This window comes from Ananas comosus, linkage group 5, assembly GCF_001540865.1.
Source record: "Ananas comosus cultivar F153 linkage group 5, ASM154086v1, whole genome shotgun sequence".
NCBI classification, from domain to species: Eukaryota; Viridiplantae; Streptophyta; class Magnoliopsida; order Poales; family Bromeliaceae; genus Ananas; species Ananas comosus.
The window spans coordinates 6608094-6630282 of NC_033625.1; the positions used below are offsets into that span (position 1 = coordinate 6608094).

The 22189-nt window shown below is 33.2% G+C and overlaps 2 protein-coding genes and 1 long non-coding RNA gene across 3 annotated transcripts; all 3 read right to left on the reverse strand.

Annotated features, from left to right (window-relative positions):
- Positions 1505-2414, reverse strand: LOC109711074 (ferredoxin-like). Its single transcript, XM_020233972.1, has one exon. It carries the CDS (start codon positions 2345-2347, stop codon positions 1886-1888), a length of 462 nt encoding a protein of 153 aa, XP_020089561.1. The 5' UTR covers positions 2348-2414; the 3' UTR covers positions 1505-1885.
- LOC109710830 lies at positions 6554-7082 on the reverse strand. The gene has a single exon (XM_020233610.1). The coding sequence runs from the start codon at positions 6795-6797 to the stop codon at positions 6555-6557; it is 243 nt and encodes an 80-aa protein (XP_020089199.1). The 5' UTR covers positions 6798-7082; the 3' UTR covers position 6554.
- Positions 10193-11396, reverse strand: LOC109710845. Its single transcript, XR_002216462.1, has 3 exons — positions 11338-11396; positions 11143-11234; positions 10193-10232 (listed from the first exon to the last, which is right to left on the reverse strand). It is a non-coding gene; the product is annotated as an uncharacterized LOC109710845 (long non-coding RNA).

Here is a 22189-nt window from a genome sequence, read left to right on the forward strand (position 1 = left end):
ACTTTGTGAATATAGGTACATGCAAAAAAAGTGACTTAGGCTAAAATTACCGACACTTTTAAAAAGTGTTACTGATATGGTTGGGCGATCCTAGGGAGGTATATAGTGCAGTTACTAGAGCGTCGCTATAAGCTAAAAGAGTGCTAGGCCTAATTTGACGCAACACTTATTAAGCATTTAGCAACCGCCGAACTCATATCTCGATTGGATACGGTGGCGCGCGCAGGGAAGAGCGACGACACCAGAAAGGCCTCGTGTAAACGTCTAGAATTTCAGTGAAGTAGAGCCTGAAGAGAGAAGAAAGAATGGGTAAATTGATTTTTCTGTTTTTTTTTTTCTCTTTTCTCTTTAAAGATAATCGGAACCAAATTGTTGACTCGGTTGTGTGCGTTGAGTTGAGTAGAGGTAATCTTTTATTTTTAGTTGGATTGGGCTTTTATTTAGGCATTGTAGATATTTTTTTAAGTTTTAGGATAAATGGGCACGTTACTCAAAAAGCTGTCCGCAAACATGGTTGCTCCCTATAACCTAATTCTGTTGTAGGGACGCCGGGTTGGGCAGTTAACAAAGAAAACGGCCTCTTACGACTATTAAAATTCAATTTTTGAAACCTTTGATCATTAGGCAATGGATTGTCGGAAAGATTAAAATTTGATTCTTTTCAAACACTTCAAGTGTCATTAGATCATGTTCAACGGACCGATCGTCAATTTGGACAGCCCTATCATCGAAAACAAATCGGTTAGTAATGAACGCGTTCGTTTACTAGCCGATTGTATTCTAGTCAGAGTTGAGCTAGGAATACTATCGCGTAGTAACGGAGCCGTTTACCTCACCGATTTGCTTCGATGATAGAGCTTCCAAATTGACGATCGGCTCCGTTAAATATGATCTAAACTATTTAAACTACCTAGAAATTAAATTTCACGCACTTTTGATATTGTTCTTTTATTCATCAAGTGAACAAAAAAATGAATGGCTGAAAATAAATACTCTTTAAAAAATGATGATAGGAGTCTTGCAATCAAGATCAAGAGTATAGATCTTAAGTTTAAAAAATTTTCTAATAAAAATTCAATTGATTTGGATATCTTTACGCCGTTAAACAAGAAAACGCCTCTTATCGACTATTAAAATTACAAATTTTGAAACCCTTTGATCATTAGGCAAATGATGTCGAAAAGATTTAAAATTTGATTTCTAAACACTTCAAGTGGTATAGATCATGTTCAACGGAGCCGATTGTCAATTTGAAAGTTCTATCATCAAAAACAAATCGGTAGTAAAACGACTCGTTTACTACCGATAGTATTCTAGCTCAACTATATATATATATAATAGCAAAATATGCTAAAAATATATATATTCATAATAGCAAAATATGCTAAAAATATGCTAAACTTTTCATTATTGAATTTCAAGATTTTAGTTTTTTCTCAAGCGTTTTTTTTATTCTTTTTCTACCCAATTTACCAACCAACACAACAAAGCCAATAAACATAAATAAATAAATAAAAGCATCATTAATTTCATCATTGCCATAACTAACAATATTAATTATTACTCATAACCATATCATGATATAGTAATATAATAATAATAATAATAATTGAACCTCAAAAGGAACTCAACCAGAGATCACACAACAAACACTCTCCAATTCTCCACCATCGATCTCAATTAGAACCCCCCTCAACAAAAAGGAGAAAAGCATAAAACAAAAACCAAAAAAAAAAAAGAGAAAAAAACAAATGAAAAACTAAAACATGCATATATGCACCATATATCATCATCCCCAGGCAACGTTATACACACGTACGTATTGTGTGTGTACGCATGTATGTAGATTGATCAGTACGTACGTACGTAGAATTGTGATTAATGACTAGGCCGTGAGCTCTTCCTCCTTGTGGGTCTCGATGACGAGGTCGGAGCGGGGGTAGGCGACGCAGGTGAGGACGTAGCCGGCGGCGATCTGGTCGTCGTCGAGGAAGCTGCCGTCGGACTGGTCGATCTCGCAGGACGAGCAGGAGCCGGCGCGGCAGGAGTAGGGCAGATCGATCCCCTGCTCCTCCACCGTGTCCAGGATGTACACGTCCTCCGGGCAGCTCACCTCCACCTCCCCCGTCGGCGTTATCAGCTTCACCTTGTACGCCATCGCCGTCATCCGTCCCCCCCGCCGCACTCCCACTCCCACTCCCACTCCCGCTCCCGCTCCCGCCCCGCCAAACAGACCGCCGCCACCCCCCGCCCTGCGGGGGAACGCGACGGTACTGCGCGGGGCAAACAAGGGCGTGGCCGTGGGCGGCGACGACAGAGCTGCTATGGTAGCGGTGGCGGCCGCCATTGAATTGTTTAGACTTGGTGGTGGAGAATGTGGAGGAGTGTGGAGAGGGAGAGATAAGAGGAGGGCGGGGTAGGATATAAGATGAGGGGGTGGAGGGTGGGGAGGGGTGACACGTGGAGGGAGATGAGTGGGTGGGTTATCCTGCGTTAGGGGATAGGGGGAGTGAGCACGTCCACACGATGGTTGATGGGTGGTGATTAGCGATTGGTGATCGGGGGAAGAGGGAGAGATAGGGGGAGGAGATCACGTGCATCTGTTTTGGGTTGGAGGGTGGGAGATCCGGTTTGAATTTGTGGTTCGGATTGAAGCTCATTTTGTTCTCTCACCCATTTTAGACTTAAATAAGTGCTCAAAAGTCGGAAGTACTAGTTTCTTTATATTTTCAATAATAAAGCAGCTTTATACACACACACACACGTATAGAATTGAGCTCCTATACTTTTAGGCCATGTTTGGTAATAGGATAATTTCTTCGGGGTTAAATTTTTTTATTCCTAGAATATTGAGATATTCTAGGATAGAGAGGAATGAAAGTAATTTTTTGTTTGGCAAAATTTTTACTTATTCTCTACAATAGACAAAATGATGTTTGGTAACTTTCTTGAAAAAAGAGAAGAATAATTAGTAAAATTGATTGAAATATTTTAAAATGCCAAGTTTGCCCTTATATATACAGTGAATTTTTTTCTTTGTATAATACATATACAATACTTGATAAATTTGAATATAATTTTTTCAAATATAATTACAATACAAAAATTATAATTAAGAAATAATAATTTTTTTGTGCAGAGCAGTGCAATATGCAGTAAGTAAGATAATTTTAAATTAATTTATACAATTAGAAATCTATAATAACCAATAATATATGCAATAGTAATTAATTTATTTAACTGTCAATAAATTTACATAGTTAAACAAAAATCCTAATATAAATTTACATAGTTAAATAAAAATCCTAATATAAATCTTAATACATTGAACAAACCAAATCTCTATATGCTCAGAGAAGATACGAGAGTTTTGATAAGTGGGTAAAGTGGCGCGGTTTTCAAGGCAACCCAAAAAGAAGGCCGCTGCCTCTCGGGTTTCAGGAATAAATCTTATTCCATGGTTGGGAAAGAATTAAATTAACGGGTTATTCTACTGAAAATTGGAATAGTCCGATTTGACCAGTATAAATTGTTTTGGTACTTTTTTTTCGTTAGGCAGAATAACGAGAATAAATTTGATTATTCTGTAGTTATTCCGTTACCAAACGGAGCCTTTAAAAGCATAAAGTCATTGATGCTTGTCAGTTTACAGCCTTTGGATGAAGATTTATAGGGGTTAGGATAACAGTGATGACCTATAGGGTTGATAGGTGGCTGGTGGAATAGCATAATCTAAGGAGCGGAGTTGGTCAAAGAAATAAATCTAACGGTAGAAAACTTATAAGTACCAAAAGCTTGGTACTTTTAAAAATGCCATAGCTGGACTATATAGAGAGAGAGAGGGAGAGAGAGAGAGAGAGAGAGAGAGAGAGAGAGATATTAGATATTACTGTTTTTAGCATTTGAAATGCAAATGATGTCTAGGATCTGGCCCAACTAAGATTAACTGTAGAGCCCCACTATCAAACTAGGCTCATAAAAGTCCAGGCCCTGTTATTGGCTTTTGTCCATTCAGATCCAACAAGGAAAAGCATGGTCATTTTGAAGTGGGCCTCATCCTAGGTCTAATACATTTTTAACTTGTCCTAAAAAAACAATTTTAAAGTGCTAAATTTTGACCCAACCACAATTTAATGGGCTAGAGTAACAACAACACTATGTATCAATTTGTTTCTTTTTTTTCAAAATAAAAATAAAAATTGTTCCACCAAAATTGTTCGGCTGGATAATTTAAATTATCGGAGAAGAAAGAATTTTGAAGTTTATTGATTGTAAAGAAAATTACAATAGATGAAAACAAAAGTAATTTGGTTTGGATTCTCTGCTTAGACTTGACCTTTCAAAGAACGCTACGTTCGGCCGTTTGGAACAAATAGAACTATAAATCTTTGAGAACTTATCAATTCGGTCAAAAATCTTAATTATGATTGAAACCTTTGAAGAACTTGTCAAAGGAAAGAGTTAAATCTATTAACTACTTAATCTGTTCTCCAACTAAAACTAGCAGAAACTACTGAATGCTAAAACTACCTACACTCTCTAAACCTCTTTCTCGAACTCTTAAATTTTTCTTGAATGAATGCATCAATCAGTAATTCCTTTTACCCTCTCTCTTTAGGTATATATAGCCTTTATAAATCGGACTCCGAGTCCTACAAAATTTCAGTCAAATTTTGAAATCTTACTTTGCAGTTATCTCTTTATTTATGATGAATGGCCGAGATCGCTTGATGCAATGGTTTAGATTTCTTCTTTCTTATTCAAGTCTATCTCATCTTTTTTAAGTATCAAAGGCTCAGATCAAAAATCGGGAAAGATGTAACTCGTCCTAAACCCGCCCCTATCCACCAAGCAAATACAGCGGGAGACGAGAGACCCTTTTCTTTCTTTAATCCGTCCCGATCCGTCGAAAGTCTACCAAAAATCTGCTCCAACCTTGATTCACCCCGAATAAAACAGTAAGTGAGAGCCAAAACTAGGATTAAAAATAATTCGCTCAGAATCTGCTCTGACTCGACAAGAAATTTAGCAAAAAGTAATTCAACGAAAAATCCCTCCTGCACCCAGGATCTATCTTGTGCATCTAACGCTAACAAACAAACTAGATATTGAAAAAACAAAGTATGTAGAGATATGTATTTATGCTTTGCAATGGAACCACAAAAAATATATTATCACCGATTAATTGCGATATATGAAACACAATATTACTTATGAAAATAAATAAAAAATTATTTATTCAAGTAAAGTAATCACCTCGTCATACTAAACAAAGCCTTCTTATTTCTCTAACAATAACAATAAAGAAAAGAAAAAACTTTAAATATCACTCCCTATATTTTCACGTTTTCTCACTTCAGTACTATGTGATTTAAAATGTATCTATCCTATAATTTTATTTTTCTCTTTCCGTTATTCTCTATATTAATTTTTTCGTTAAATCAGTGACAAAATTAAAACCATATAATATTACAGTACCAATTCTGTAAACCAAAGAATAATAAGGTGAATATTTGATAAATTATAGATAGGGTATCTGAACGAAAAGTTAACGGANAAAAAAAAAAAAAAAAAAAAAAAAAAAAAAAAAAAAAAAAAAAAAAAAAAAAAAAAAAAAAAAAAAAAAAAAAAAAAAAAAAAAAAAAAAAAAAAAAAAAAAAAAAAAAAAAAAAAAAAAAAAAAAAAAAAAAAAAAAAAAAAAAAAAAAAAAAAAAAAAAAAAAAAAAAAAAAAAAAAAAAAAAAAAAAAAAAAAAAAAAAAAAAAAAAAAAAAAAAAAAAAAAAAAAAAAAAAAAAAAAAAAAAAAAAAAAAAAAAAAAAAAAAAAAAAAAAAAAAAAAAAAAAAAAAAAAAAAAAAAAAAAAAAAAAAAAAAAAAAAAAAAAAAAAAAAAAAAAAAAAAAAAAAAAAAAAAAAAAAAAAAAAAAAAAAAAAAAAAAAAAAAAAAAAAAAAAAAAAAAAAAAAAAAAAAAAAAAAAAAAAAAAAAAAAAAAAAAAAAAAAAAAAAAAAAAAAAAAAAAAAAAAAAAAAAAAAAAAAAAAAAAAAAAAAAACTATAGAATACTAAAATGATATATTTTAAACTATAATTTTTTTTTTTTAGAGAAAGATAGCATACTATCTGTTTCGTTTATTTTTTGTAGAAATAAACTCAGCTGGAAATGTGAATCAACTAGAAATCGAATTTGGGATCTCGGGTACCAACCATCGAACCTTTTGTCACTTGCGTGAGGAACGGTCGGTTAAAAAGTATTAAAGTGAAAAAGTGCGAAATTACATAGATGATATTTGAAGTTTACCCTAATAATAACAATAATAATGATAATGATAATGATAATGATAATGGAGATGATATGATATTGTTGAGCACGATTGAGCAGAGATGAAGCCACACGCGTCCACCAACCCTCGCAAGGTTTGGGGGTTGTCACGTGCGGGGAGCGTGCACACGTGGAGTTTGACCGGCTTCCATTGTCACAAGGCACGCGTGAAAGGGTGACTCGGTTGCCGGCCGCCCGTATACGTAGTTCAATGAATTTACTTTCTCGCTNTGAAGAGCTAATAATAGTAAGCAGGGAAATTAGGGGTGGAGAAGGGGACGAGGGGGCGGGAGCAGGAGGAGCAGTGGAACCTGCGCTTGGTCCTGAAGCAGATGGGGAGGAGGAAGCAGAACCTGCAGGCGCTCTCGACGTCGGCGGCGACGACGCCGCCTCCGCAGAACGGGCAGCTCCCCGGCGCCTGCTGCGGCGCCCCCACCACCCTCTCCTCCTCGTCGCACACCAACACCACCGGAATACACATCTCCTCCTCCCCCCTCCTCAATTCCCTCAATTCCCCCAATTCCCCTACTACCGCTACTACTAAGATCTCGATTTCTCTCTCTCTCTCTCTCTCTCTCTCTCTCTCTCTCTCTCTATATATATATATATATACTTTTACGAAGAGGAAGGGGTTTGTTGTTGTTGAGAAGAATCAGATGCGCAACGGAGGGAAAGGAAGGTTCTATAGACTTCTAGGATCCTCTCTAATTTCAAACACTAGAAATTACTGTGAGACAAAAAAAAAAAAAAAAAAAAAAAAAAAAAAAAAAAACTTTAAAAATAATTACAATCAAATTTCACTAATCCAATTTAGTTGATCACTTGGGCCGTTAGAACGAAACTCAAAATGCTCCAGTCTTTTATTTATCAACAAACGTCACGTCACGTCACGTCTTTTTTTTTTGGATAAAATTTTTGATTCTTCGAAAATGCTACGCAAGCCCATCAAACAGCTAATTGGATTCTGTCTAGTAAAAAATAAATATACTGTGTGCTTTTTTCTTTTTCTTTTTTTGAGGAATTCTTTAATTCTGTATCGTCTTATTTTGTTTAAATAAATTTTTCGCTCTCGAGCAATTTTCCTCAAAAAAAAAAAAAATGACGCGTTCATGTGAGATATTAATTTTTGACGCATCATCAATCACAATACTGCTATGTCACTTCCATATTAATGATGCATCAATATTTAGTCAATTGAATTGGGTTGTATGAATTGATTGTAATAATTTTGAAAATTCAAAATACAAATCACAACAAATTGAATTTTGATGATCAAGGTATCACCAATAAAACAAAAAAAAAAGAGACTACTATTGATTTGGGAAAAAGAAGTATTGATTTTTGACAAAATTGAATAAAAATTTATCACAAGTATTTTATAATAGTAAAGATATTCCTCCCACGGCGAAAATATGTTGGAATGAAAGTACAATGAAAGATTTTTTTTTTTTTCTGCTAATACTATAGAAATTATATTTTAATTAACTTATTACAATATGCGTGATATAATATTATTTATGAAAATAAATAAATTACTTCCTATTGGAACAATCTTAATAGTTTNTTTTTTTTTTTTTTTTTTTTTTTTTTTTTTTGCACATATACCCTCCAAAAGGTCAGGCTTTTACACTCCAAAATCTTGTTATTTATTTATATTTTTGAAGACCCAATTGCTTACATAAATGCACTATTTCAGCTAGGATTTTTTTTTTTATTTTAATTTTCTTTTGGTGAGGGTGCTTGTAGCCCCACTCCTCCCTCCCAACACAAGAGTCGCACAAATTTAATGGCTTATCCAAAAAAAAAAAAAAAGTGAGAAAATGATACACATTGCAAATTATAGATTATCCATTTGAGATTATTATGATAGTCAAACTCAGAAACACATATATAATAATATGAGAAAATGATACACATTGCAAGTATAGATTATGCAATGTGAATTCTTTTTGAAAAAAATGTAAATAACCAGATTGTTTAGCATGCATTTTTATTGCGTGAGCTGATTGAAGAGATAATAAATCAAAATTTAAAAATGAATGAGAATGTCATGTGCAAGCGACCTGAGTCCATAATCTTGTGAGAATCGAGAACCTTTATCTTTGTTGATATGATATCCAATTTTAACACTAAAATGTGGATGAATTTGAGGATTGTTGGCTTAAATGAGCCAGCATTCTGCTCTGTGACAGGAGGCTAAGTAAGCCGAGTCACGTTCGAATTGGCGTGAGGCTAGATTGGGCCGAGTCATGTTAGAAGGGGCGTAAGGCTAGGTGTGCCGAGTTAGAATCCAGACCCTTGGGCGCTATATCTGTACGCTTTAAGTGAATTAATTGCGTATTTCTAACAGCTCGAGCTTTTGGGATTAATAGTTAGCACCAACGATCCGACAAGTGGTATCAGAGCCAGAGTTCACGAGTTTGATTCCCGCATGCTGCGAATTTGTGTAGGTACTGGAGGGGGGATTGTCAGCTTAAATGGGTCAGAGCCAGAGATCACGACTTCAATAAAATTAATGCTGCGAATTTGTGCAAGTGATGAAGGGGGGATTGTCAGCTTAAATGGGCTAGTATCCTGCCTTCTGGCGTGAGACAGGATTGGGCCGAGCCATATTCGAAGTGGCGCAAGGCTGAATGGGCTCAGTCACAATCGAGATCCGTGAATACTGTATTTATACGTTTTAAGTGAATTGTTATGTATTTCTAACAGCTCAACCTTTTAGGGTTAATGATTAGCGCCGAGTCACAATCGAGACCCGTGAACGCTGTATCTGTATGTTTTAAATAAATTGGTTATGTATTTCTAGTAACTCGAATTTTTAGGATCAATGGTTAGCACCAACGATCCGACAAGAATTACATGTGTACTAGACGGACAAAGCCAAGAAGGATTTCGGCATAAGATTTGAGATTTGACAGAGAGATATAGATTTTACTGAAGACCGTTTCAAACGAACGCCACAGCAAAACCCAAAAAAGAATGATTTGAAATGTAGGACCATACAAATAATTGGAATTCAAATGATTACTGTCGAATACGGGCGTGAACGCGAGCGAGCTCGGTCTCATGCCGAACACGAGCTAACCAACGGACAATAAGTTAAATGGATTAGATTATATATATACAAAAAATAAATTTATAAAATCTTACCCATTAGACTTTGATCTAATAGTTAGAATTTTACATATAAATAAGTCTTTTTATAATTGAGCTCGGCTTTATATTTTTTCTTTACTAAACATAAAATAATAAAAATATATATTATATATAATTATTTATTGAGGAAAACTTTAAATACCATCTATGTGGTTTTACACTTTCTTATTTTAGTGTCATGTGGTTTAAAGTGTATCAATTTAGTACACTGTGGTTTTCTTTTCATCCTTTTATTATCGATTTCACTAATTTTTTTTCGTTAAATTAATGACAAAGTTAAAACTAAAGGATGCTAAAGTAAATATTCGATAAATCTAGGTGAGGTGTCTAAATTTTTTTTACATAATTCAACGAAATATTAACGAAAAAGCTGACGAAAAGATAAAAACGAAACCACATGTGTCACGCCCCGGATTACACTTTCCCCGGGCACGCCGACAAATCCGCCGTATACAAAGGAATTTCCCCTATATACGAAGCGTTAGCTGTACCTGTAAATCAAACACTACTACGAACAGTAGTAGAGAGCTGCTAGAGAAAACAGAAGCTAAACAAACTGAGTTTCATATACATAGTCCAAATCCAAAATACAAAGCTACTCGCACTGGCGAGTTAAGTCCACTATGTACATAAACTCGAAACAAAACATCTACCTGCAGTAGGGGCACCTCTAGCTCAGCACGTCGGGTAGGGCTCTAACTCGCGACGCCCTTACCTCGATCCTGATCCGCGGAAGGCGCAGCAGCCGAAACCTGTGGCTCTGCAAAACGGGGGTAACAACTGGGCGTGAGAACTACTATAAAAACAAGTAGTCCTCAGTGGGTACCGCCCAAAACAACATCGGTCCACCCACTAAGTCTACAGGAGGGAGCAAGAATAGTAGGAAAAGCAGGAAACAAACTCAACCGCTACAAATCACTATACTATCATGCTCTACACTAACCAACTGTAGGAAATGTCAAATCTGACCCAATCCAATCGGGACTGTAGACATACCCGTCCCTGGGACTGTGAACACACCCGTCCCTGCCCCGTTGCGACTATCGGGCTCTATCCACACTAACTGGTCCGTGGAGAGCAAGTCCAACTGGCATGAGCGACACCAACGCAAAAGCACAAGCCTGACTCCGGAGTGGCACTCGTGGGCGCTACCCAACCGAGTATGCAGCGTATCTCTGTCGAGCTCAATCAGGCTCCAACTAGCCAAAGTCAAGTAATCGACTTAAACTGGTCTAACAACCAACAGGTAACGTGCCCTCGGCACAATCTGACGCCAAAAAGGCGATACGGTCCACCGTCAACTCTGACGGCACCCAACAGTCCGAAACGGCCTGAACGACCCTGCAAAAATTCACTCGGCGAACCAGCACGAGTGTAAATACATTCTAAACTACCCAAGGTATCCATTGCACTGACTCGGCAACGATACAATCGAACACGGCTCCTAGAGCTAAATCTGGTAGTTTAAGCATATGACGGGTCAAAACGCAGGTTTTCTCCTAAGTCAAATTTCAAGTCCAACATGTATAATTTAAATATTCATTTCAGCATGCTTCTACATTCATATTACATTCAAAATGCTAATCGATGAATTAAAGCATGATTTACAACACTCGAACTATACACGTTGACTAACATGCACTTAGGAGCGAAACCGATGAAACACCCACCTCTAATGCAATTCCTGGCAGCAATAGGGTCTCGGATCCTCAAGCAACACTGCTGGAAACCTCTTCAAACCAGCAACAAAGCCCCTTAAGATCTGGATTTACAATGCACCCAAAAATCCAATAAAAATCATCAAAATCCACAATTCAGTCCAAGTACACAGCAGCAGAGAAGAGAAGGGTTTCGACCAAGCTAACCTTCACCAAAATCCACAAGTAAGGACTTCGTGGATTCTTCTCGCAGTCCCGAAACCAACGAATCAAGTCTCGACGAAATCCGATGCTCCTACGTCGAGTACGAGCTGAAATACTAACAGTCGACGATGAATTTCAGCAAAACAGCATTTAAGCTTAAATATCTCAATTCCAATGTCAAAACTCACCAAACGAACTCCAAATCAGGTGGAGAGGGTCCCAATTCCAGTACTGGGTGATAGGGAAAATAACTCAACTCCACAAAGCCCCTGCTTCCCAAGTTCACCCCAAGAAAACATCAAAAATTGGCAAATTCTGTCCAAAGCAACAACAGCAGAGGAAAACCTGAGTTCGACTGAGCTAACCTTCACCAAATTCTGCAAATTAGGGCTTCGTGGATTCCTCTGGAAGTCAAGAATCCAGCAAACCAAGTTTCGTTGAAATCCGACCTTCCTACGTCACGCACGAGCCAAAACACTGGAGGTCGTCGCTGAAGAACTGCAAAATCAGCACCTTGCAATTCTTGGAGAGGTGGATCTTGATGCAAATTGGAAAGATTTGAGGGATTTGGGAGTAAAATCTAAGTCCTCTGTGAAGAACAGGTAAAAGAGCTCAAAGGGGGCGCTTCTCAGCTATTTATAGGCTGCTGGATAGATCAGATAAGCCCCAGGAAAAATAGCCGCAATCCAGTGCCCCTGCAGAAACGGGCGTTTCTGGGCGCCCGGAACCATGTTCTGGGCGACCAGAACATCCGGCCTGCACAAAATGGGCCCCTCGGACTCTCCGCCCGCGGTGTGCTGCGCCCGTAAACGGCACCGGCGGAACTCACCTACCGCCCTGCCACGCGTCGAAGCAAGCGATATTCACGAGGTGAAATTTCTGGACCCACTTCTGGGCGCCCGGAACATAGGATCCGAATTGGCTTCCAGTTTCAATTAAAATCAACACTCGTTTCTGGGCGACCCTAACAATGTTCTGGGCGCCCGAATCTGGCAAAACTTCAGTTTTGCTTATTTGAGTGCGCCGAGTCCAATTCTGCATCCAATTCGTGCAGAATTGACTCCGACTCAGTCCGACACTCTCCAGAGATGTCGACCAGTCTATAATACTGAAGCCAATCCTATCCAAAGCTCAGGAACACTACAACATGACACTAACTTAATACACTTTAAACTACAGGGTACTAAATTGAGAAAGTGTGAAACCACAGAGGTAGTATTTGAAGTTTACCCTTATTTATTTATAGGGGCAATTTCATAGATACCCCTTTCAAAGCTTAAAATATTATGTATGCCCTTCTAAAGATTAAAATATCATATATACCCCTGTAAATATCGAAAATTAACATCAATACCCCTACTGTTAGTTGTTCTAACTTTACCATAGTTATTAAATGGTTAAAGATGGGTTAACTTTTAATATNAAATTAACATCAATACCCCTACTGTTAGTTGTTCTAACTTTACCATAGTTATTAAATGGTTAAAGATGGGTTAACTTTTAATATGACCAGTTTACCCTTAGCTCCCTTAAGTAAAAATGTATGGAGACCCCCTCAACTATATGTCCTTTTAAAACAGCTTCCTCAACTTTTATATTTTAGTTGACATTCCATTAATTTTTAGTTTTTAAAATATTAACTAATTTTAGTACATGAAAAATGAGAATTTTGTCAAGTTTTTTTTGATGATTTCACTAAATTTAGTGGCGCTATTTATATTTTTAGCAAATAAATAACTATGTATAAAAATTTAAATAAAAAACAAAGTTGAGGATTTTTTTCGATCTTTCTTTAATCTTGGAAGCTTCCAAAATATTTTAACCAAAATTATTCACGATAATTTTATCTGTATTAAATGCATTAAAAAACTGAAATATAATATATTTTAGCTTTTGAACAAAACTCTCTCTCTTTTTTTTCAATCGACAAAAAAAATGCATGCATATAGTTTTGTGATTTATTTTTGCTTAAATAGAAAAAAAAAATTAAATCTACCATTTATTTCAAAATTACTATTACTGATTAGGAATGCGAATTGATATAGGTATATCTGAACTCAATTTTGAATGGATGAACTTAATTGATGCTGAGTAGAGATAGTTTCAGTTATAGGTGCAAAAAAAGAAGTCTCATTATATTCTAATTCAGTTATGATTTTGATCTATATCCAAACGGAACTTGAACCGAAATCCGAAGTCAAAAACAAAACCAAAATTATATAAAAACATATTATATATAAAATACATTTTTTTATATATTTTTAATAAATAATATATATTATAATTTTTTATATATTGGAGGGTATTTATGATATTATCAATTTTAGAAGGGTATTGATGAAATTAATGGTTTCCATAAGGGCATCTATGAAATTATCCCTTATTTATATATATAAATATATAATATAAATTAAATAAATTATATAAATATAAAATATATATATTTCGAGCTGTTATCGAGCCGAACACGAGCGAGCTGATCCTAGCTCGTGTTTGGCTCGTTTATTAAACGAGCTGAAAAATTTAGCATTTGCTCGGCTCGTTTAGTAAACGAACGATTCGAACTCGAGCTCATTTCAAACCGAATATGAGCTGGCTTGCGAACAGCGAGCTGGATTACCACCCCTACTATCGAAGATATATTTCAAAAATGGGTGCGATATTAGAGAATATCTCCTACAATTTTACCTAGAGTCCTCCCACGTGAGATTCGAACTCATAACTACTTACAAATGCACATCCCATGCACCCAGATACCTTATTCTTAATGGAATTTATCTATTTATTTTAGGGAAGGACCATCAATGGAAACATATGTCACCGCATGCAAAACAGCCCTTGCTGTTGAGTAGGGGTGGAAACGAGCTGAGCCCGAGCGAGCTTGCCTCAGCTCAAATTCGGCTTGAAATTAATTTCGAGCCTAAATTTAAGCTCAAGCTCGGCTTGAAATTAATTCGAGCCGAGCTCGAGCGAGCCTAATTTCGAGTCGAGCGAGCTCGAGCCCTAAGCGAGCCGCTTGAAATTCTCAACATTGTACGATTAATAGTTTAATTTGTATAGAACATTATTTATAATTTGATACAAAAATATATCTAATAGTTCAAGATACAAAATAATTATATGAAATACGATATTATAATATAAAAAAAAAATAATTTACGAGTTGAATATCTAATTTTTTCAGCTTCGCATGTCTTCTCTTCCGCCTTCAATTTTCATATTATTCTTTTTCACCTATGCGGTCAAAAAATGAATAAATTATATAGACAAATATTAGATTAAACTATCTAATTATATATAACTAAAATCAAAATTTTATATAAATAATAATTTTCTACCTTAAAAATATTCTGTATATTTTCTCAAGCACACAATTAATGGCAAGGTAGGCAACAGCGGGCGCGTGCTGTTACTTGATAACTTGGGGGGCTTCAGGTTTGGCCGCTTGAGGAGAGAGAGAGAGAGAGAGAGAGAGAGAGAGAGAGAAGGAATTTAAGGCTTTGTAAAAGAAAAGGAGGGAGAGAGTGTAAATTTAGTAAAATTTTACCTTTTTGTTGGCATATTGGGTTTGTTCTTATGGCCCAGCAATATTGGCTCAATTTTAACTAAACTTAGGTTACTCACTTAGCCTATATATATATATATATATATTCGAGCTTTTCGAGCCTAATTCGAGCGAGCCGAGTAATACTCAAGCTCGGCTTGAAATGAATTTCGAGCCTTTTTTTTTGTTCAAGCTCGGCTCATCTAATTTCGAGCCGAGCTCGAGCGAGCCGAATATCGAGCCGAACGCGAGTCGAACGCGAGCCGGCTCGCTCGTTTGCCAGCCCTACTGTTGAGAACAAGGTAACAAGTTTTTGTCTTAAAACCGACCATTCCTAGAGCAAGTAGCAAGGGATTGGTGATTGGTACCCGAGGTCCCAAGTGCGAATCCTAGTTGATTCACATTTCCAGCTAAGTTTATTTCTAAATGAAATAAACGAAACAAGTAGCGTGCTACCTATCTCTCAAAAAAAAAAAAAAAAAAGGTTTTTTCTCAAAAAAAAAAGAAAAGAAATTAATGATCAAGGTCACAAGTTACATATATATAACTCTATTAGTTTGAAATATAATTTAATGAGCATTACTATCGATCATTCCTACTGCAAGTGGCAAAGGATTTGATGGTTAATACCTGAGGTTCAAAGTTTGAATCCTAATTGATTCACATTTCCAGCTAAGTTTATTTTTAAATGAAATAAACGAAGTGGGTAGCATGCTGTACCTATTTCTCAAAAACAAAATTTAATGAGCATTGTTCGATCTATGCACCAACAAAAAGTGGTGTATATCTTGCACCCCCTTATTCAATAATCAAAATTGATCCTTGTCTTGTTATTTTTTTTTTAAATACTAAAAATCTAATAATTTTATAATCTCTAGAATAAAGGGATGCAAGATGTACACTCTATTTTATAGTGTACAAGTATAATTTTCTGTTAAATATAACAAGATCATTATCTGTCAGTTTAAACTTTTAGAGTATAACGATTGTTTCACATAATTCAACGTGGTATCACAGCAGGAGGTCCTGAGTTCGAGTCAAGCCATGTCCTAGCAAAATTAATTTTCTCTTATTTAATTCAAAACCAGGTCATGGACCTATTAAAAAATCTCGAGGCCAGATTTGAATATAAAAATACCATTTTACCGGCTTAACTTTTTAGAGACAACTGTTTATCAAAAAATCTCGAACCCAAACGTGAAAATAAAACTATAATATTCTACCGACTTTAGTTTTTAGAAACAACTTCTTTAAAAAAATCTCAAGCCAAGATAGAGAGAATGATAAATATAAAAATACAATTTTCTGTCCGCTTAAGTTTTTAGAGTTAACCACTGTTCCGTATAATTTAATATTTTTCTATTTTAATATATTTCTCTAGCTCTAAAGTGCCTAAATCAAAGCAAAAATTAGAAGAGGAGAGAGAGAGAGAGAGAGAGAGAGAGAAAAGTGGAGAGAGAAAAAGGGGTGGAAATAAGAACAAGCCTAGATTATACTTCAAGCTATCATTAATTAAAGGGTAAACTTCAAATATCACCCTTGTGGTTTCTCACTTTCTCACTTTAGTATCATGTAGTTTAAAGTGTATCAAGTTAGTGTCTCGTGGTTTTATTTTTATCTTTTCGTCAGTTTTTTCGTTAATATTGTATTAAATTATATGCAAAAAATTTCAGATATCCCATCTAGATTTATCGAATATTCACTTTAATACTCTTTGGTTTTAATTTTATCACTGATTTAACGAAAAAAATTAGTAGAATCGATAATAAAAAGATAAAAATAAAATCACAGTGCAGTAAATTGATACACTTTAAACCACAGGGTAATAAAGTGAGAAAGTGTGAAACTTAAGGGATAGTATTTGAAGGTTTTTATTAATTAAATAAACTTCTTAATATATTTTTACTTGGAAAACATTATGCACCAAAACTCCAATCATGCCAAATAAGTTCCACAAGTACAAGGAAAGCAAGAATTAATTAATGAAACTGCAAAGCGTGACAAAAAAGTAATATTCTCCTTAAATACATTAATTGCATTAATTTATACATTTGATGCTACAAATTGTAGCCTATATAATACGCTTATTAATTTATTCTCTTCCATAGGAAAACCCACAAAATTAAGAAATTAGCATGGGTATGAAAAAGGCCTTTTTAGTTAGTTAGGTTATGTTAGGTCGACACAAATCAATGAGTAAATTGTATACGTGCATGGTTGATGATAAGCCACATACGATTATAAATTCCATGAAAAAAAAAAAAAAAAAAAAGCCCTCATGTGATTATGAAGTTCATGTTGAGCACAATTATTGGTATGCTCATTAATTATATTCACATAGGTGAAAATATAGTGAGACCCCCGCAAGTACGGGCGATCTGAAATAGCACCCCCAACTTTAAATTTTTTTTTTGGCTAAATTACAGAAAATGCTCATGCAAATACCTTTTTTTTTTCATTAATTTGTCTTTCCTAACTTTCAAAAATCTATATTTTGCCTCCTTTAAAATTTAAAAAATATTTTCAAGGCCGGAGAGGGGGTTACAACGTTAATGGAGAGGGTAAAATGACCAAAATTACTCTTATTTTTTATATAAAAAATAATTTTTTAATACATTTATGTCATTTTTGAAGGACATTTTTTGTATAAATTATAAGAGGTGGACGGAATAGTCATGGAACCCTGACGAAGACGGCTAAATGCAACAACTTGAAATATTAATGGGGTAAAATATAAATTTTTGAAAGTTAGAAAGGAAAAGTAAAAAAATGAGTATTTATAAGGGGTTTTCTGTAATTTAGCCTTATTTTTATTGACTAATTTAACTTCTAATTTTTTTGAATTATATTCTTGTAGTTAACTATGTTAGAAAATTAATATTGTTGACTTTCATGGCTCAAGTAGTCATTAGTAGTTAATTAATCTAATTTTATTCACTATAAAATAGTTTAAATAGAATTATTAATTAATTTGGCAAAATTCTTAAACTTTTTGGCTAAAATCGATTAATTCTAAAAAAAATAAAGTTAAGAGGGTTTCAAGGAAAAAAAAACTGAAAAGTGAGGTTCCTTTTTAGAATAGCAAATAGTTAGAGGGTCTTCATACATTTTACCTACTCACATAAATAGAGAATTGATATGGCAAATGCAATAAATATTATTGTTACAACACATGTATTGTATGTGATCATATTTTGAATCTTGTTGTTCTTGCAATAGTATACATTGCTTTAGCAATAATAGTGTGTCACAGGAGTTTTCTTATATGTCAATTTTAGTGATCGAGCATCTGAATCGATAATTGGTATTATTAAACATAATCAATTTAGTATACTAAAAACTAAATTTTATAATTTTGGCACATCTAATATTCAATTATATATAGTTCAAAAAAATTAACAATTTTCGAAGACTAATGTAAGATGAATTCAACGTCACTTGATCACTAGGCATAAAATAACGTAAAATCATAAAATTTGAAATAGCTTAGATCATATGTAACGATATCGATCGTCGATTCTAATGCCTCATCTTCAAAATCAATGCGGAAACAAACTCCTTGGTTTACCTCTAGAAGCATTGTAGCCTAATTCAGATAAGATACACATGTACTTCAAAACTGCATGATTAGTTCATGATTGAGTGATGAGTTGTAAATTTGTAGAGGAATATGTGTTCTCTAGATAGGATTTTATTTATTTTTTTCTTTTTGAGAGATGTGTTCTGTTGGATCTAATCATCAATACCTATTTTTATACATTAGGCCCCCATTAATGAGCTCTTGATGTGGAAAATGACCCTGCTACATAAGCCTTTATCTCATCAACACATGACACCTGTATAATTTATGATTAATTTGCATTTGGTAATGGACAAATGATTCAGATCCTCTATAGCTGCATATGTTCAATGATCAATTGGAGAATTTTTGTGTTAGTCATCAATAAGTAATTGATGGAAGATATATCCGATTCTGGAGGAGCTTCTATTTTCTATTTCTGGTGTATTGTCATAACTTATACGCTATTGAAGTATCTGCCATTCATACCATCTATAGTGGGAAAGGCGAAGGAGATGAGGATCTTTTGGTTTGGTACGTAAACAAAACGTCGATCTAAAATTATAGTGTATGAGTCAATCATGTTCTAAGAGTGTTTACACAATGTGTATTGCGACATATCGTATTGTAGCGATAACTAGTTATCACATAGGCACAATACAACTTGTAAAATCATGTAAGGGCCTATTCGGCCTAAATTTAAAATTTGAACTAGAATTTAAATTTTGATATTTGAAATGACAAACCAAATTTCAAATTAAAAAATTTAGAATTTTAATGTTTAAAAAATAATACTTGAATTTTAAATTTGGAAGTTAAAATTTAAATTTTAAGCTTTAAAATCTAAATTAAAATTTTAAACTAAAATCGAAAAGTTATCTAAAGTTTAAAATCTAAATTTAAAATTTACAATTCCATATTTAAATTGAAAATTCAAATTTTAAATTTTAAAATTTTGAATTTTAAAAATTTAAAAGTTTAAATTTAAAATCTAAATTTAAAATTTGAAATTTAAAATATAAAATTTAAAATTTAAAATTTAAAATTCAAAAGTAAAACTTTAAAATGTAAAGTACCAAATTTAGAATTTTAAAATTTTTTGAAAAATATTTGAATTTTAAATTAAAATTAAAATTAAAAAGTTATCTAAAGTTTAAAATCTAAATTTAAAATTCAAAATTCCAAGTTTAAATGAAAATTGAAATTTTAAAATTTAAATTTGAATTTTAAAATTTAAAGTTAAAATTTAAAATATATTTTGAAATTTGAAATATAAATTTAAAAATATAAATATAAAATTCAAAGTAAACTTTAAAAATAAAGTACAAAATTATCATTTAAAATTTAAAATTTCATATTTAAATCTAAATTTGAGCATTAAAATTCAAATTTTAAATTTTAAATTTTAAAACTTAAAATTAAATTTAAAATCTAACATAAATTCAAAAGTTGAATAAAAAATTAAAATTTAAACTCAAAATTTTAGTCTAAAATCAAAATCATATTTCAATAAGTAGATCTTAACTACTTTTGATTTTAGGTCTCTAAAATTAGAGAATCGATTATAAAAATCAGAATCAAAATTTGAAAGATAAATTGTCAAAAGCTCTATTGAGTAAAAAATCACTTTTCATACTAAAATCACTTTTCAGAACTTAGGCCAAACACTCTCTAATTTTGTAGTTACTGAATTACCGTCCTAGAGATTTGGATTACGATCCTCATTTGTGTTTATGTAAATAGAGATTCGTGTCCCAGCTTCTTGAATATAAATATATAGGATAAATTTGTGGTTGTTTTCTTCTTGAGACCCTGTCTGCCTCACTCTATATAGCTAAATTTATTTACTTAATAAATGAACCAGATAACGTGCTACTTTTCTCTCAAAAAAATTAATTGTGATTGTTTGGAATAAGAACCGACTCATTCGCAAACTTGGAACACACACAAAAAAAAAGTCAAAAATTGCTTTATGCTTCAATCAACTAGGATAAATTAAACGTTTGGTCCTCAAACTATAAGGTGTGTGACACTTTGGTGTTTAAACATTAATATATAATAATTTTTGGCTCAGACTTTCAGAATTATTATAATCAAGTCTTATAATCCAATTTAGGGGACGAATTATTGATGTATAGCCAATGTAAAAGTCATGTAGTACAGTTTAAGATGTCTCATCATTTTTATATAAACAATACATCAATATTTAGTCAACTAAATTTGATTTATAAAATTTGATTACAATAATTCTAAAAATTCAAATCAAAAATTATTATATATTAAAGTTTGAGGACTAGAATGTCACCTGCCTCATAATTTGAGGACCAAAAGTGTAATTTACTCCTCAAGTAACAAATTCATTCTTTGTTCATCATTTTTTTAAAAAAAATTAAAGATTACAAAAAATAATGATGCTGATATTGTATTAAATTTGCAATTATTATAATATAAACAAGGTGATAAATGGTTGAAAATAATTGAAATTGGGCATTTAATATTTATTTTATTCGGAGAATAAAAACAAAGTTAGAAAAAGATATTTTTGTCCACTTTAAAATGAAAAACCGCGTAACAAATGGGTCCCACCAAGTTGGATTGTCCGATCCAACCATTGATAACGTGAACTCTACATTTTCTTTTTTTTTAAAAAAAAATTGAGATTTTCTTAATTACTAATTATTCTAGTTTTATTTAATAATAAGTAATTAATTTTTTTTCCCGTATTTAAAGAACTAAAATTGTTCAGTTTAGACAAAATTAGAAGTTTTGAAATAACAAATATAAAAAAATAAATAAGTTTGGAGTAAATTTTAGAATGGCTTATAGTCAAGGGTGTAACCGGTTCGGTGTGGTTCGGTTTATCTTTATTTTTTAAATTGAACTAAATTTTTCAGTTTGGTTAAATATCAAACCGAACCAAATTGATCTAGCTTCTGAACCGAACCAAAACCGCGATTCGAGCTACTCATTTGGTTTCGTTTGGTTCCAATATTTGGTTTCATCTTATACCTAGAAAAAAAAAATTATTTACAAGTTTTCCATGCTAAATGGATTAATTTACAAGCATTTTGAAACAAAAATAAAATAAAGATACAAAAAATTAAAAAACACTCATCTCAAATTATTATTTAATATACACTAATATATATATATATATATATAGAGAGAGAGAGAGAGAGAGAGAGAGAGAGAGAGAGAGAGAGAGCTAGCCTACTATACTATCGGTAGCACGGAGTGCTCCGTGCTACCAAGTTGTTTTCGATGATGTGGCTTCCAAATCGACGATCGGCTCCGTTAGACTTGATCTACACTATTGAAAGTATTTAGAAACTAAATTTTATAATTTTTCGATATCATTTACCTATCAAATAAGTAGTCTAAAATTGAACGGCTGAAAATAAAAATCTCATAAAAAATGATGATAAAAGATTTAAATTCAAAATCAGATATACTGATCTTACTCTAAATAGTGAAAAGAATTTTCTATAAAATTTTCATCGCATTTGGATTGTTTTACACCGTTAAACTCACAAACACACCACATCGGCCATTAAAAATTATTGATTTTGAGCCCTTCGATCACTAGGCAAATGATATCGAAAAATCACAAAATTTATTTCTATGTACTTCAAATATCTAGATCAACTTCTAACGGAGCTGATCGTCGATTCGAAAGTCCGAACACTGAAAACAAAGTGAACACAGAGGGATCCGTGCTTCCATAAGCATACAGCGCTCTATAATTAATATAT